Source organism: Tympanuchus pallidicinctus, unplaced genomic scaffold, assembly GCF_026119805.1.
Source record: "Tympanuchus pallidicinctus isolate F22 unplaced genomic scaffold, pur_lepc_1.0 scaffold1, whole genome shotgun sequence".
Lineage (NCBI taxonomy): Eukaryota > Metazoa > Chordata > Aves > Galliformes > Phasianidae > Tympanuchus > Tympanuchus pallidicinctus.
Window position 1 is genome coordinate 87,147,096 of NW_026294618.1, and position 18,599 is coordinate 87,165,694.

The 18,599-nt window shown below is 37.9% G+C and overlaps 1 protein-coding gene across 2 annotated transcripts in view; it reads left to right on the forward strand.

Annotated features, from left to right (window-relative positions):
* Window positions 1-18,599, forward strand: part of HHAT (hedgehog acyltransferase) — a 145,365-nt gene that overhangs the window by 63,553 nt on the left and 63,213 nt on the right. For both annotated transcript variants that reach the window (XM_052681515.1, XM_052681523.1), the window contains one exon: window positions 16,062-16,263. In XM_052681515.1, the coding sequence (XP_052537475.1) occupies window positions 16,062-16,263 (202 nt within the window). The remainder of the gene's footprint in view (window positions 1-16,061; window positions 16,264-18,599) is intronic.

Genomic DNA, 18,599 nt, shown 5'->3' on the forward strand with positions numbered 1-18,599 from the left:
ACCATCTCATTAGTAAAACCATTTACGCTGTCATCTGTTAAATGCAAATTTATAAGATACACTTAATTTCTGTCTCTCATTCCTTCTTCAGCTCTGCTTTAATTTCCATTTTAGCTGCAGAGGGAAAAAGAAAAAAATACTGCTAAGGAACAGAAAGCAAAGTTGGGATATTTTTTCCCTTCTGCAGTTCATTTCCATATATACTTTTAATGATCCTTTTTCCAATTTCATAAACTTTCTGGTGTAAAACAAGCAGTAGGGTATTTGCAAATGGTGCCTGCACAGTCAGCTAGCTAGATCCTAATCTGTCTTCACTTTGAAGCATGTGTGTTCAAACACTTGGCTATTAGATTCATCTGATTCCAGTGCAGGCTTAAAACTTTGGATCTCCTTAAAATGCTTTGGGGAGTTTGTTTAGGGAGTTTGTTTTATCTGTTGTTACTGTCTGTATCATGGTGACAGGTGAAAAGTCTAGGATATGGAGATGGACATGTCAAGCAATTATTTTTGTATTGTAGTGCAGCTCTTGGTCACATTTGACAACTTCGGTGTTTTTGAATACTTGATCATCTACTGCCAGCAGCAGACAATAAATAAGAGATACTGATTCATGCCTACCTTTTTATTGATTGAGTGCTGTCAGTACAACATTCTTGTCTTTCCTTTCTGTCCTATTTCTCTCACGCATGCATGCAAGAATCCATTTGGAGTTAGCTGGATAATAGGATGTGAGCCTTGCTGTGCTCATTAGTGCTTTAAAAATCCCAGCACAGTGTTACCTGTCAGTAAGCTATTAAGTGTTCCTCAGATATGAAGACAGTATAGCAATGTAAAATCCTACCCGGTGCTTGTTGGCTCCCTACCAAAGCACAAAATATGGTAAGTGTTGAGCTGGATACTGGGTTGTGCTGAGGATGAAAGAGCTGCACTGTGTAAGACACAATATCCTCCTGCTTTGTGACCTTTTGGGGAGGCAGGAATGGGAGAGCCAAATACTAAGTGTTGAATCAGTCTGTGTGGTTTAGATTTTGTGACAGGTGATCGCATGGCAGTGCAGCAACTAAGAGACAAATTTGCAACATGGAGAACGTTGGAAAAAATTCTTTCTCTGCAAAGTCGAAGAGTCTGTGAGATCCAGAAGTAATGAGCATTAGTTATTTACTCTTTGGAAAGAGGATGAATTTATGAATTGAAACCTTTCTGGATTACTTTAAAAAGTTTGATTCTATTTGCTATTTTAAAGCATGCTTGATTTTAACTTGATTTTAACTTGATTGTAACTTCCCATCTAAGCAAATCAGTTAGGTGTGTACCTAGCATAGAACCATTAGGATTTAATATCATGACTATGGAATCACAGAACTTGCCCTGTCGTCTACATGTGCACAGTGGCTTTCAGAGCCAGTAACAGCAGAACAGTGTTTGTACTATAATGATTTAGTTTGAACTGGCAAAATCTGGTAAAAACTGGTTAAATCTTAGTAGCAGTGTCAGCTAGAAAATTCTGAAGCATGGGCAGTATAGGCTTATCTTAGATATCAAGCACTCTGTAGAGTCTGCCACCTGACATTGAACCTATCTGCAGGCAATCTTTGCAGGTCTAACCGGGCTGTATGATAGCATTGATCACTGCAGGATCTTTGTAGAGAATGACGATGTTCTTGGATTCAGGAAAAGGTGGTTTGCTGCTTTATTTGTTATCAGAAAGAGATTAGAAAGAGAAGGCTTTTGTTTGCTTCCTTTCTAGCAGAAATCTTTGACTAGACTGGAAGTGGTGCTGAAATAATGCTGAAATTTTGCTTGAGGTATTGTACTTCAGCCTGAACTGGAATTGGTTGCTGTTTACACACCTTATAAGAAACAGGAGATGTAGTTGGTTTGTTTAACTTAATGCACTAGGTGCAAAAAACTCTAAGAATCTGAAAGCAAGCCTACATGGTTTAAGGCATCCTCTATTTCTTTTTCAGTAAATGAATGTAAAATAAGCAATATATTTGTGTCATACCAACCAGAATCTTCCTGCAGTAGCTTAAGTAGCATTAGATTTTTTCAGTCATTAGGTTCCGTTCCCTTCCTTCTTTTTCTTCTCATTTCATCTCTTTACTTTCTTAGTTTTTGAATTATACAGAAAGTATTTGATACGTTTTGTTCGCAAAACCAAAAATTGTTCATAAAGGCATTTTATTGACAATCCTACCTTTCAATAATTCTTAAAATGGAACAGCATGGGTTAGTTTTCTAGTGCTGTTCTTCTTTTAAAAGTGAAAAATCTTAGCGAAGGTGCCTGAACATAGAAAATAGGGAAGAACGCCCTTGCTGTTGATTTGAACTCTACCTATTGAGCAGAGCAAGAGCTGCAAAAGTCACAATTAAGCTTCCTTCACAGAATGAATTGATGTTGAATATTGAGCTCTACAAAGAAGGTTAGAAAGTGCTATATAGAAAGGAAGACCAGGTTTCTTGTCCATATTTAGCTGGCAAGTATGTTGTACCAAGATCCTGTTGATCACAGGGATTATGAGCTTTAAGAAATAGATTTTTCAGAACTAGTATTAGGTATAAAATTCAAATGTAAAATTTTTAATTTGCCTACAAACACTTCCATCCACTCTTTGCTCACAGGAAAACAGCAGGTAAGAGTCACCTCATGTTCTGAATGGTAGTGATGCTCCCTAAAATCCTTGACCTTCTTCTGCCAGTAGCAGACGCTTTAAAGGCTTTAATATCAGCTGTTACAATTGGCTTTATGCTGTCCCCTATAGCTTTAAAGGGATGTCGGAGCTCACTTAAATGAGATTGTGATCATATCCTTTGACTTCCAGCCTTGCTGCTTCCTCATCATGCCAGGCAGGAGCAGAAAATAGTTACCTGCTGGGATCTCAGGAGCAGCGCCAGCAGCTTGTGCTTTATGGCTCAGAGGGGAGGTGATGAGAGAGAGAGAGGGAACGGCTATGTGAGAGGAATTACTTCCATTGGCTTTGTCATATGCTCAGCTTATCCTATGAAGGCAAAGAAGGACAGAGTATGGTGGCTGTACATTTGTTTTTTTTAAGCAAAATTTGAGCTTAACTAAGCTTTGTTAAGTTAGCTGCAATATTACGGCTGTACATGTAATGAGAAAAGGATTGAAGTGGCATGCTTGATGTTAAGGACTATGGTTCAACTTTCTTTGAACTATACTTTCTCTGTGTTGTGGGGGTAATTTCTTCTCAATCGATATACAAATGAAAATATCAATAGATCTTGGAAGCGTAGTAAGAGTTCTCATACAGAACTGCGTAAAAGATCAAAACTGGCCATTCTGCCCAGCATACAAGAACATCTTCGCGTCTTGAATGTGGTATCAGCTTTTCTATACTAAAGATTTTCTTAATGTAGGAAACATTATTTCCTAGATTAAAATGGAAATCCTTTAATGCGTATACTCCGGAAATTGAACAAACTGAGATAACATTTTATTCAAATTGGAAAAATATCTGTCAAGTTATTCTGCTAAATTCAATCTACAAATTAAGTTAGTGATGAGAAAGTTTATTTCTCTCTTGCTGCTCTACTAAATTTATGTTCCACAAAACATGCAGGCATCCAGCTGAAGCACGACAGTGAATGTGCACTGAAAAAAAATATACAAATACACAATTATTCAATATTTTTTCCTCTTGAAATAACGAGTTGTTGCATCAGCTCTTTAACTGTGAGCGGGCCAGGAAATCTCCCTGAAGCAATTGTGTTTTTATGCATTATAGATGTAGAGCAGAGGAGGCTCAGTGCCAAAGGAATCTGGCAAAGGAAGTTACTACAGAACCCAGATCCTAATCCATCTGATATTGATGGCAAAAATCATACTGGCAACAGAAAGAAATATGGACTGACCTTTTCTTCAAAGAGCAAATAAACTGATACTAGTTATTACTGTGTGTGAAATCACTTTATGTTTTGGTGCGAATGTGTCAACAGTACCTGCATTTCCCCTTTTCCTTGGGGACAGTGTAGCAATCAGTGTATCTTAGTGAATCTGCTCTAAACTTTCATATTACTATATCTTATTCCTTTCCAACAATGTTTATGTGTGTGGGACAGAGTGAAGACTGAGACATCATAGAAGAGTTACCTTTTAGGACAGACAGTGATGAAGAGAGGATGGATTGGGCTGCTGTTTTAAAACTGCTCAGTTTATAGATAGAAGTGGGAAACACTTCTGAAGAAGTCTAGCATCAGTAATAATGAAATGAGTGAACAAGTAAAAATGATAAAGTATCATATTATGGCTACTCAAATTTGCATTAGTTCTCAATTAACATCAGTAAATAGCACTGAAGAAAGATAAACTTAATCAATCTCTTTGCAATGTAAACTGAGAATGTTCTAGGACATTGTCAACACACTTGACCCAAGACAATTATACTTGACCTTGTGCTATGCATGGATTCAGTCCATATGGTTATGTTCTGCCACTGTAATTCTTGTAATTGAGAATCATGAGGGACTGAAAAGCAGGGGGAGAATAGGAGACTCTACCTTGCTGGGTATTTCTAGTCTACTTTCTAGTCTACTGCAAAGAAAAATGAAACAGACAGCTTATGAAGGTGCACTTGAAATTCATGTTCCTTTTCATTACATCTTAGATTTTGGTCTCAGCTGGGAACTAAAACCTTGTACCCATATAAATGCTGTACCTCTACTTCCTTCCTTATGAAGTGACCTGTCTGTGGGAGGGAAAAGTGCTCGTGAAGCCAAATGTCCAGCACAGCTGGGAACCAGAAAGGCTTGGGCAACATTCTTTGCGCTGAGTCGTACCTGTGCAAATGTTGATTCAGGACAGGGAGATGCAATTGCCCAGTCAGACCTCTTGGTGTGAGGGTGGAAAACCAATGACAGACAGTACTGGTTGCTGCTGTCTCCTAGTTGAGACTACAGTCAAGGATGAGTGCATCTTCTCTGTCCTGTGTCACCTATGACTTGTGGGTGCATTCAGTGTGGTGGGAAGTTGTCTGTTGGTGTGTGTGCTTCCTTCTTTGTCTTCTTCACTGCCATCATGGCAAAGCTATAGAATGCAAATATTTTGTGCTGATACTCTCTCAGGTGTGGAGCTTACAGCCCTAATGGGTTAAAGCTAAAATTAAAGCAGAAGAGTTGTTCCATACCAAAAAATACATATTACAGTTGGAAGGCTTATCATTAGTTCTCTATTTTAATGGTCTTACATGGAAAATAAGTCATAGTAACGTACAGTCAGTGTGCAATTTCCATTTCTCTGGGCACTAGGAAGTGAATCCATTATTGAACCTCATGGTTCGTTTTAATACTTCATCGAATATTCTTCAAGCAGTTTCAAAGCTAAACCAAACCTTCTGCTTTCAAGCATGCCATTACGTTCTTCAGATTATTGTTGAGACCTTAACTGACAGATTTGGTTATAATTGAGGTTTTTCAGATAAGACAGACCAGTCTAGTGTTACTGTTCCTATTTAACTCCTTGAAGCTACGTGTTGTTTCTTAACTGTTTAGCCTCCTGCACCAAGGATGAAGTGATTACAATTCTACTCCAAAGCACTACTTGGAATTTAGGATAGGCAGTTCCCAAGCTAAGTGGGTTTTGATTTTTTTTTTTTTGCTCCTGTTTGCATTCCCCCACTTTTGAAGGAAGAAGTGGTTGCCCTTTGTGGTTTATTGAAATCTTCAAGAAGCACAAAATAGGAAACAAAATTACTTTTGGTCCAATATGTGAAATAATTGCTTCCCTGAGTATCTTCCCGAAGATGCACCAACTGTGATGCTGATGACAAGTCATAATAACCTTGAACTCATTTTCTACCTTTTCTGACCTATGCTTGGACTTCAGTGCAAAACTAAGTTTTTGATTTATTGTCTGGAGTTTTTGTGGAGATTAATGCAGAGGTTATGAAGTGTTTTGTCAGTCATTATTTGTCCTCTCTTTGTAACAGCAGAATTCCTTTAGGCAACTGGAAAATATGCAACTAAGTGTTTTAGAAAGGTAAGATGTATAGGATACCTTCTGCTTACATTTCTGTGATGTCCCAGCTGCTGTTTATTCCCCACAGACTTTTACCGTTCTTTTTCTTTAACTGTGCAACCTTTTGTTTGTTTCACCGCCTTTCTCTGGTTTTAGTTATATGTACGTTTAATTTTCTGTCTGTAACTACACTGTTTCTGACTGAAATGTATTACCTTTCCATTGGGATAGTTTGTTGTGATATGTTGAATTTTTCTTGATTTGTCAGCTCTGTTGCCCTGTCAGCTTTTGATTTTGCAGGAACTGACACTTCCCCCTTAAGTTTATATCTGGTTTGAGCCATGTTCCAGGCTGGGGTGGAGAGGGCGTGATTATGCTTCTTTTATTTTTTTATTTATTTATTTTTTTTTCTACTAATTGGAAAAGATGATATCATTTTTTAAGGATGCCATTTAAGAAAAGTAAATATTTTATTTCACTCTTGATTGAGTTTGATATCCATTCTCATTTATGTAACAATTAGGCAATGTTGATTTGTTCTGATAAGTATAGGCTGTACTCTACGTCAGAAGGGATTTAACTCTGTTTCTGTTTAAAGTGTTTCTGACATAGACTGTAGTCTATGTGTCCTTTGGTGTGAAAGATGCTATATAATAATAATTCAAGTCATTCCAGCTCTGCCTAGACATCTCAATGCCTTGGCTGTATTTTGCACATAGTCTTTTCCCAGCACTGTAGGCAGTATATTCAAAGAAATGTAAATGCAAGTGAATAACTTAGCTTGGAATGATGTCAGAAGCCTAACTCTAAACTTTGTGTACATGTAACTTGGAGGTATGTATAACACTACTTAGTATTGAAGTAGGTACATTGATATTCATCATATTTCCTGCAATATTTAAGCAACATCTATATTTCTGCTTTACAATGGATGCCTTTACTTTCTTTCAGTATAATGTCTTTGAAGAATATCTTGTTCACTCTGAGTTATTAATTGGAGGCTGTAACACCTAATAGTCTGCACTTTCTTTGGGACTTTAAGTCTCAAACATTCTGGCCTCAAAATGCTTTATATTTCTATTGTACCAGGTGAAAGTCTTCTGAAGCTTTGGTTTCTGCTTTCTGTATAGCCCAGAAATGCACAGGCATTGTGTGGTTTTGTGAAACTACTGTGTCATCTGTGGGTACTGGCATGCATGTGTACAGGGTGATACATAGATGCAGAAGAATCATCAAGCTTCCCACGAAGCAATCTGTGATCATTAAACAATCTTTTCTGTTACTTAGCAAATTGCAGTGTGCTGTCAAACTTGCTTACCTTGTCTCTAAGCGGAAATATCTTAATAAGGAAAATAATATAGTTTCTACTCTAATGATGACATGTCATGCACTCTTTTGGCAGAGGCATACTGGAAAAGGTAGCTGTTATGCTCGCAGTGACGAGTGTGTTTTAAACATCTGAATCTAGGGATGTGGGTAGATCCACACTTCGTCTGATGTACCTGGCATGCTAAAATTAGCAGGATGGCTGAATGGCTTGTACTTAAATCTGTAGGAAAGTGGTTTTCTAAGTGAAGGGAAAAAATGTAGCACATTTTTGGCATGGTCAGAGCAGCAAATGACGTGTACTTAACAGCTTTTCACTAACTGAACACAAGTAATTTAATATGGGCAGACATGCACAGGAGAAGAAAACACTGGAATTTGTTTCTGTTATTGTAACTGTCTCTGAAAACTGCTGTAAAGTATGGTGATGTGAATGGAATGAGAAGGGAGATGACAAAAGAAGAGACTCGTTGCAAGGGAAAGTTAAGCCCATGCAACCTCTGGTGTAGATTTGCAGAGCAACGCATTTTGAGATGGGCCCCAGTGCCACCTTCAGGAGTCAAGAAATTATCAAGAAATGAGAGAAAAACCCCGCAATTATTTTGTTGGTGGTGTTTATTGTGCATTTCATCTAATGATTCTTTATCACATAGGGAACAACTGCTGGTGCAGTGACCAGGGCTGGGATCTCTGTATGCTACTGCCCTGGCCAGACTTGTTTTTTCTTGCATACTCACTGTGCAGATCTCATTTTCTTTTCTGCCTGATGGCAGCCTGGTAACAAGCTGGAGTTCTCCTCTGGGAGATGAGATATGTTGTTCTCCTTTGGCAAAGAGCCTGACCTCTGCTGTTTTATAAGCAAAGAGTGACACCACTATTAATGGGTTCCTCTTCCAGCCAGGTTGCAGGGATAGTATAGCCTGATAGTTGTGCTTCATGCTGAGCTGGGATATTACAATCACGTGATAGGTGTATTGTGAGCATCAGAAATGAACTGTGCCCTGGGGGGAGAGGAGTTCAGAATGTCTTCAGGGAGCTTTGCAGACTCTGTGTGGGATGAGTCAGGAGGTTCCTGCTCTCTACACAGCCACTAAGCCCATTTTGGCAATAGCAGATAATCTCCTACCATCAGTGGAAAGAATGGCACCTTGCCTGGGACTTCTGAGTGATCTCAACAATCTTACAGTTCTTTGGTCTTGTGGAACATCTCCCACTTCCACTGCAATCAGATGAGTGAGTAGCTTTGTATTTGACTGCAAACAGGTGGTAGGTGGGGTTTCTTTATTTCTTAGAGACAGTTAAGGGAAAACTAAGCACAGCAGCCTACCAATAATGAAACTCTTTCTATTAAAAGGAAGTATTATGATTTAGATTAAAATTTCATTTAAAGTACATGAATCTCTTTGAAAGCATGAGCTTCCTTACAAGAGTGAATTCAAAATGATTTATTTAATATTCCACAGTTTTCCACCCTTTGACTTGTGAACTCAGTTTTTGGTGTTCAATCCAAGAGAATAAGAATACATAAAAAAACTTTTCAGTTTTTAAATAGGAAACTGTGCACTCAGTCTTCAGTGGGAAACATAATGGCAACTGGAAAGTGAACAAAATTCAGGTCATATTTATAAAGCTGTGTGTTCTTCCATATGAATATCCTCATTAATGCTTTGTAACCTAAATGGGCTTAATTTCTCATTGTATATTTTTGTGGTAATTTAGCAAGACATGCCTGGAGTCAATGTTAGCTTACTTTCTTTAAAGGGTCTCCATTTGTCAAGGTCTGTCTGAACTCTGTATTCAACTGGTGAGGTGACAGAATCTCAGAATCTCACAGGGAATAAAAGGCTTTGCCAGCAGGCCACCAAAACTATAAGATGATGTTAAAAAAAAAAAAAAAAAAAAAGAGTTTTCAGTCAGAACAAAGCTTACCTCTCCTTGCCAGATGATACCAAATCCTACTCTCCTTTTACCGAGTGATACTGTTTTTTTTTTAATTTCAGGTAGAAATATGTGGGGCTCAGGTCAGCTTTCAGAGTCTTGATTACAGGAGATGTTTCTGTGATTTAAAACAGATTTATTCATGTGGGACCCAGACTCATAAAGACTTACAGATGTGCTGTACTTATCCACTTCACATAGCTCCACTGGAGTGAGTGTCAGTTTGAATTGACAGAACAGGAATTGTAAGAGCTCACCCAGAAGTAAGAATTTGCAGAACTGGCCCAAGATCTTTTTTATTCTGCTGTAGAGAAAAAGTTTAAAACAAATGATCTAAACCCATGAAAAGAAAACCCAGGATGATTAAAAGGTTAAATAAGTGAAAGAAGCCAGGCCTCAGCTTTACAGGGAATTGCTGTCTGCTTGTCACTCTGTATCCTGCCACACTTTCATCTCTTTCACAGTGACAGTCCCTGGGAAAACTTCAGAAGTAAAATGAACAGTAACTTGGTTATCTGAATTGTTTTCTCACAATTGTTCAGTCTCAGTTGATTTTGTAACTAGTAATGAAAATTTTCTGTTGACTTAAAGAGTCTGATTCTCCAGGCATCAGGATGTATGGACAAAACTTAGCACACATGCCTGCAAATGGATACTTTCACTGTACAGAACTTGATGTAAAATGGAAAAATGTATTATTGTTTTTTTAACTTCTGTTCTAATGACTATGTAACTGTAACTCAAAAACAGTATGATGAACCCCTGAATGCTTAGAAATTTACAGACGAACTGGATTTTGGAGCACCAGTATTCCCAGAAATAAAACAAAAAGTTTGCAATTACAAGCAATTTTTTAAATTTACATTTCATGCAAGACCAATACTAAAGAAGAAGGAAAGAAAAGTCTTGGACAGCATGCATTTTGCTTTGTGTCCTTAGTTAGCAGGAAGTTTAAGCACACATTAAAGAAAGGCCCTGAACAGAACAGCGTTAGAACAGGTGCTTTACTTGCTCGTACTTCAAGATTTAAGTACGCATATGGAATTAAAAAGAGTGTATTGAGGCCTAAAGAATAAAGCCCTTCAGATTGGTTCTTAACTCATTGCAAATGCTCTTCTTAGCTATTGTCTGAAGTTCCAAACTAAAAACTTTATCACATATTTATAATTAGTAGCAGGGAAAAGTCTGTTTTCCAAGAAAAATACTATTAGATCTCTTACAATTGTTTGTTGATTACCTCTTCGAGAAAACCAACAAAATGACTATTGGACTTAAACATTATTGTCTTGAATAAATAAATGCCACTTTTAAATACCTTTGCTTTGGGGATTTTTATGGTACCATTTACTTATGTTATCCAATTCTCTAATGTTCACTTAACGAGTGAGAAGATAAGTTGTGTAACTGGAACAGCTTGCTGGCTGTAAGTAAGCCGATTTAAGCTACTGTAAGTGTCAGTGAAAGTAAGGTACTTGAGTATTAGAATATCCACAGGTAGTTGTGCTTTGTTGGAAAAAGTGACATCGTGTTTAGCAGCTTTTTGTTTGAAATCAACATAGGGTGTGGAAACATGAAAACTGATAGGATCTTTACCATAGAAGGGGACACCTGAAAATGTAGGTTTAGTAGTGTCAAGTCAGAGAGGGATAAAGTACTTTTTATTACATAGATTTCTTTCAATATTTACTAGTGTTTGTGCCTCAGATGTCCCCCAGATGTTTTGAGATACAGCATGTGCACTGATTTCTGTCTTCTCCCTTCCTTGAACTCTTCCCCTTTGCCTTTCTCCCCTCTTCTGTCCCTCTGATATGCACAGGTTTTCCACCCAATGTAGAAACGCTTTCCCTTGTGTCATTAGGGCACACCTAGCCAGCCTGGGAGAGCCTGGCCTGTGGTGTCCATGAGTTCCTGCCCAACAGTCTGTGTTGATACGTTCTCAGTCCTTTCAGCAGGAAGCATCTGCGCTCATCGTAGAATATAGGCTGATCTGATCTGCCCGATCTCACTGAACTGGCTGGCAACGCACTGTTTCCAAGGAAGTGCTTTGACCATAGAGCCAGAGAAGCCATCCGCTGGCAAGCTTGGAGTTCCTGTGTCCATCCACCCCCTCCACATACACACTGCAACAGACAAATGACCTGGAAGCTAACAGTTGAAATGATACTCTCAGAAATGTGCTGTAGGGTTGACAAAATTTACTTTTGAAGATTTGGCAGGGAATGACTTTTAATCACATAAGATGGTGTTCATGTTTTTAAATACTTACCAAACGTGCATTTTTTTAAAATAGTAAATATTTTCCTATTTGCAATTTTTGTGGTTCTTAAGAAGGGAGCAGTTAACTGTCCATGTAAAATAACCTGGAAGGGCACCAGCAGTTACCATCCTCAAATCCATTTGCTTTAATGTTCTTTTCTCTTTGGAAAACATTTCAGTACTTTCCTTCATTTGTTTTTCTTTGGCTCACTGACTACCGAATAACTATTCAGTTTTCTTTCTGTGTGTGCATGTGAACTATGTTAGAGTTTTTGCACACTGGCACCTCATTTTTCAGGTAAGCCTGCCTTCCTTGCACATCTGCAGTAAATATGTACTCTGCTTATAAGCTGTTAAGAAATTCTGCTGCAAGGGTGTTCCTTTGAATTGTGTTAGTCTGACATGAAGATCTGTTATTACTTTTACATGCTAGTAGTCCCTGACATATGAGTTTTGAGCTTCTCTGTGGATTTTCTGTGATTAGAGATGGAAATAGTCTTAAAAACTGCATGAAAGCTTAAAATGAGATATTTATGTAATGTTTCATGTGGCAGAGCAGATCAGCATGCTCTACAATAACCTCTTTGTATATGCAAACTTCTAGTTTCAAATCACAGTATAGGAAAACCACAGAATACACTGAAGATACAAAGTGGTAATGATAGCAAAGAAAAATCTGGAAAGCTTGCATACGTAGGACATGAAATTATAATAGCCATGCCTCTTGATCTCTCTGTCCCTCTGTCTCTTCTCTCTGTCTGTCTCTCTTTTCCACATCCTTTCTTCATTACGGATTTTGGTAGTGAACTGGAGAACCAAGCAGCTTACCTAACGTGCTGTAAGAACTTCCTTTTCTGCCCCATATAATTAGTTCTTGTTCGAATCTCAGCTGTCTTCACTTATTGAGGATTCTGGATGCCACAGTGAGCATGAAGTCTTCACATTATCTCTAGGAAGGAAGGGATAGAAATGCTAGAAAAAAAGGTATTGCATATCAGTGTCATGCTGGTGTAACAAAGCATCCTCAGCTGACTCTGTTCTTAGTGCAGGCTTCCTGTATATTCTTGGATGTTTCATTTCACTCCAGGAAATGTTTTAGCTTGAAGATGTGGCAGAAAACGTATCTTCTAAACAATTTTTCCTTGTGCAAGTAGTTGGAGACATAATTGTTATTTATAAAGCAGGTACTGTGTCATAAAAGATACGTTTCTTCTATCTTCTGGCTTAATAATACTATTCGCTGGTTTATTCTCCCTTGCATTTCACTTGTCTTCAGCATAAATATAACTTTTTCTACTCAAATAAGTACTCTTCTGTGTAAATGCATAGAGAAAGTATTGAGAAATTAGACTCTAATGTGCCATGATGCTCAAAAATATAAAAAATGCATTTTTGTAACACAAAGGGCCCTTGTGGTGGTAAGATAATTTTGGTTATGTGAGGGAGCAGAAGGGGGGGCTGTTGGCAAGCAACCAGGATGTAGCTCTGGCTACATACTGCCTTAGTTGCCTTCTTTCTTGTACCCAGGCCTGTCCACCCAGGACTGTGAATGGAAGCACACAACATGGGTACAGGGTGTGTGTGATGAGGTGGCCCACATAATTTTTCTGATGTCAAACCAAAGCTGGTTCTGTAATGTAATCATGGATTTTGCACTTCTTTTTTTTCTTTGTAAATAATTTAAGGACATACAAAATTGCTTTTCCTACTGCTTGAGAAAAATGATTCAACATCCACCAGCCTCTTACACCTCCTTGAAAATTGCCAATGGGTGCCCACCCATCAAAGATATGGCCATGCAGTCTGAAGGCAGTTGGTGGCCTTGTGACAAGAAGTGGCAGCCAGTCTGCGTTATGTATTCTTCTGGTAGCTGAAGGGAAGGGAGAGAGGCTTTGCTTTCTGCTTTGCATTTTTCCACCAGGCAAAGCAGCCGAATCCCCACAGTAGCAGATGGAAAGGTCAAAATGTCAACAAAGATTTCATGACTCTGTTCAGCTTCTGTGCTTCTGCAGATAGTTCTTTACCAGGATAGCACAAGCAAATTTTCAATTGCACAAATGCCATTGGCCTTGCTGGGAATTAAAACTCCACTGAACTTGAAGATTCACCAAGAATTGAATTAGTGCTGCTCAATTAATTAGCTGCTGTTGTTAAACACTAAAAATCTGAAAACAGCTTATTTGCCTCTGCACAGCACTCTGTAAGCCATTCAAAGCAACTTAAACTGATCTACAATTGCAAGTGAAAAAGCTGACTTGTTGCCTGTGTCCATTCCTGGTCATGCCAATCCCAATGACAGCAGAAACAAGATTTCTACTACCTATACCACAGCTCCAGTCCTTCAGTGCATGGAAAAATATGATACACAAACCTAGAGCGTTTCTGCAGTAAAAGCCATTTTATGTGTTCTGGATTTAACTCTGTACCCTCTCAGGCCGGTAGAAAGATTTCTTTAGGCTTACAGTAAGGTAAGATTCCTCTCTGGTGGCATCTGGGTTGCTTAAAGTAGTGTTTTTCAGTAAATATACAACTGTAGATGAACTGTGGTGACGGTGACAGCATCAGCAGTTTTGGCTCCTATGGCAGCAGAGAGTAGACCAGGCTCCTCGAAAGATCACATTTCCTTTGCTTTGAAGAACACAGCTTGCAAGGGGAGCTGGTCATTGTAGCCAGCCTTACCTTTGAAAGAGAAGGGAAGGCTTTGCAAAAGTAGGTCATAAGTAGGTGAGGTGACTTGGTCTTCCACCTCTGTAGTGCTTGGAGTAGGAGGAATTTCTCTGGCTACTGGTGAAAGGAGAGCAGACCCACTGAAACAAACATCATCTTCTCTTTAAGAACAGGATAGATGCATTGAAAAAGAAGATACTGCGTGCCACTGTCATGTTTGTGTATCGAAGTGTCATCAGTTTAATTTGATCTCAGGATCAGGCCTCATTCTCCAGATGCAGGAGCCTGTTTGCTTACAGGCTGTTATGGCATGCCTCTCTGCTGTCAGACCCACTGATGGCAGCTGCAAGGATGCATTGTTCCCACCTGTGTTTTTAATCTGCATGATGTGAGAAGGGTGGAGCTGAGAAAAGAATAGGAAGGGGGAGAGAAGAAAAACACAACGTATATAAGAACTGTTGACTTCAATTTCTATTTATTTTTGTATGCTTGATTAAAAAAAAAAAAATCATACACTGAAAATCATTATAAATGTAATCAGATGTTCTTTGTAACAGGTGGAGGGAACAAAGTGTATTGATATGATGCTTAGAGAGAATTTGGAGCACTTGAAAGGGTGGGGTTTTTTTAATGACTTTCCATTTACATCTTAATTACTCTCATTACTTTATTTTACCCTGATACTGTATTTTACTTTTAAAGGTTAAAAATAAAGCACTGCATTAATTTCCCTGTGCAATCTCTGAGCTAGTATCTATTTCTGAATGTAAAAGTTGAGAACTAAAAATGTCTGTGGAAAAAGAATTCCTTTAATTGTCTTACCAAGTAGAAATAGTTTCACACATGACAAGGGTGCACTATGCCAAAGGAGTGACAGCTGAAAGGAATTGTCATGGGCACTTCCCACACAGCGGCTCTTCACTGCTGCTCATGAGCAGGGCTGTGACCCTATTGCCAGATGAACTTCTTCAAAGTGTTGACACAAATACTTAACTTTTACAAATACAGGCTGTTTACAAATAAAGCGGTGACCATGCCTTATTTTCTAACTGGCAGAAGTGGATGCAGCCCTCTAGGCAGGTTAGAAGTGAAATGACCCAGAAATCAGCACCAGCTTTTAGAATCCCATTGCTCCTAGTGTTCCAGTTGAACAAGTAGAGCTTTCCTGACACTTCTAAGCATTAATTAAAGACTGAGGTTCTGACTGCTGGAGTCAGTTTCAATCCAGATGCATAAATGCATGCTGTACTTTTTGTAAGGTATTTTTGGAGCAGGAGGACGGTACATATGCTGCAAAGGTCATTGGGCAAAAGTGAACCTGAAAGGGTAATGCGAGAACTGGATAAGAGATACTTGCAGCTAATATAATTTTTAATAAAAGATTAAAAAATAAAGAAATTGAACACTTCTAAAAATAAAAAATACATCTTTGATTGTGTCTGCATTTCTGATAAATGTAAAAGTTATGTTAGTTATGTTTATATACAACTTCAAAGAACGTTTTAAATTTTATTGTGAAGAATGTTATAATTTAAATTCCCAAGATTACATATGATTTTTGTGCATGCAAGTTGGCTTACAACTACTGAAGTTTAAAAAGGCTGAATGCACTGTTCACAATTTTGAGAACGTAGTTTATCATATACTTTTGCCTAATACAGAATTCTCTTGACTGCAAAATCATAGTTTTGCCAAACAAGATGAGTGCATAGTCCTTGAAGTGATCTATACAACATTGCAGAAGCTGGGGCAGGCAGTGTAGAGAGTGTCAGTTAGTCAAGTTCGTTTTTTATTAAATCATGAAGCAACAAAATTATTCTACAGTGAATTTTTTTTTTTCTTTTTCTGAGAGTTCTATGAAAGCCATAATAACGCTGCTTATCTGTCTCTTCACTTACAGGTACATTTATGTTCCCATGGGAGGATCTCAGTCCAGTCTGCCAGGAATGCTCTTTTCCACTGCCCTCACTTTTGCCTTTGTAAGCTATTGGCATGGAGGACAGAGCTATCTGTGGTACTGGGGAGTACTTAATTGGCTTGGAGTAATTGTGGAAAATGGTGTCAAGAGGATACTTTCTGTTCCAGTTATTCAGGACTTAATTGTAAGTTGAATCTCTCTTCATTTTGTGTTCCTGTTTCCTGGTTCCATGCTTGTCTGTAATTCCTGGCTATTGGTTTGTTTTAATTTGAATTAAAACTAGAGGTTAGCAGATACAAAAACATTCCCTTCCCCACCTTCTTCTATTTGAGGTGAGCTGTTGTAACTAGAATTCTTCAAAAAAGAACCAGGCAAACACTCAAATACGCATGGTCTTAAAAGTCTGCAATGCTAGTATATGCAACTGCTTGTCACGTTGTATATGGTTAAACAGAAGCCAGTTTTAGAGTTTCAGTATTTGTATTCTGATTTCACTCAGGATGGCCTTAAAATATTCATCTTCGCTAAGATTAGTAGTGTAATTTTCTAACCGTGTGTTTCCTGGTCAAGCAGCTGAGTGCATCTGGGAACAAACTTACTTTGGCAAATCTTAGGTCACCAAGCAATTGGATAAAGAAGGTGTTACTTTGTTTTGGAGACCTCTGATATTTTTGCTTTACTTACACATTCTACTTTCATTCACTTATACTTTTCTCCATATAGCGTTTGACAAGCACTCATATGCAAAAAGCACTGCTTTAATTTGATGATCATTGTAGTCTGCGGGTTTGCTTAGTATTTAATCCCAAATATTCTGATAGCTATCTGTAAGAATAAGTAATTCTTATGTCTTTCTTCCTTACTAGAGATGAGGTGCTCAGAATTCATACTCTGTAATACTGTGCTGGCAGTGACTCGCTCTTCAGTGTTGATGCTCAAATAATTGTTTGTTCTCCATCCCTATTTCAGTATTTTTTTCTGAGAGGCTGTGGCAACTGATTCAGCCAAGTAATTTAGTAGCCAGTGCCCATCACTATGAATTTGGTGACTGTCTGGAAGCAGTTTGTTTTCTGTCCCAGAGAATAAGATAATCAGATCCATTAATTTGCCTTCTAGAGTGAAACTGAGCTTCAGCATCTGACCAGTTCCATACACAGGTCTCTGGACTGGAGATTTTCAGGCATCAAATGAAGAACATATAACTGTAGAGGCTCTTTGTACTTAATGCCATTGTATTGGATTTTCTAAAAGAACTCTCAAGTAATTAAGTTCTTAAAAACCATTAAAATGATAAAGACATGGCATTATGAAGGTGTGGTCATATGTGATGGATTAATTCTAAGTATAGTTAACCAGTGCTGCCAAAAAGATTCATTTTTTGGTACAATTAATCCCCTAATAATGAACTACGTGCATTTTTCCCATCTCCTCCCTCCTTAAAGTTCAGTTACAGAATTCAGGTGAATGGGAATATATATATATTTTTTTTTAATTATGAAAAATAAGTTCAGTTTCAATTTGGCTTCATTCTTAAAATTGAATTGATCACAAAGTGTAACAGTAATTAAAGAAAAGCTGCTTCTGTTATTTCCTACTGTGCCCTCTCCCTTCTCTTGCAATAGATTTAGAAATCTAAATAAAGTGTGTTTTATTCTTATCATTCACTGAATCCTGTGCTAAGAATATGTATAAAAAGAATTGAACCCTGCATTTATTCAGATTTTATGGTAATTTAAATCTCAGCATTTCGAACTTAGCACAGTGTGAGCAAATAATACTTTTATAGCTTTGAATTCAGTCTGTTGGGTTTTAAATGTCCTCTCAGGCATATTGAACTGGAACAAACAAGGAAACACAAGCATTGTTTATGAGAAGTAATACCAGCCTATAAATAATTATTTACTGGAAATGGTGAATCTCCTGACCCAAAAATTTGGACCTGAAGCTGGTCATCCCCTCTGATTGCAAAACAGTGCCTAGTTTCCTGATTTCAACTTCAGAAGAGCTGATGCACTTGCTTGTTGTTTTCAGCTCAAACCATTTTGAACTTTCATGCTTTGATGAGTTTTGTTGTGAGAAGTTACCTGCAGATCATTTTTGGCTTAATAGAGGTTACTTGTTAGCTGAATGCAGTAACATTTTATTTCTTTTTATTAAAGCATTACATAGAGAATAACAATAGATGCTATGCATCATGAGCTAGGCTATCTATGTGAACTATGCATTAAACTGGGGGAGTTTCACTGGATTTTTATCAGGGCATTTATTTTTTCATGAGATATGTGAAACTGTAAAGAGCAAAATAGTGTTGTTTCTTTTCCCACCAATGCAATATTATTTTCCTACAGATGAACAGAGATCCCAGTAGTAACCCATTTGAAGTCAATGACAGGATTTGTATTGGCTTTTAATAAATAATGGGTCAGATTTATGAAAGAAAATGCTAATGGCTGTCATTCTTCCAATGATTTCATTTTTTTTCCCTCCTCCTTCTCTTTAAGGGAAACAAGGTAAAAATCT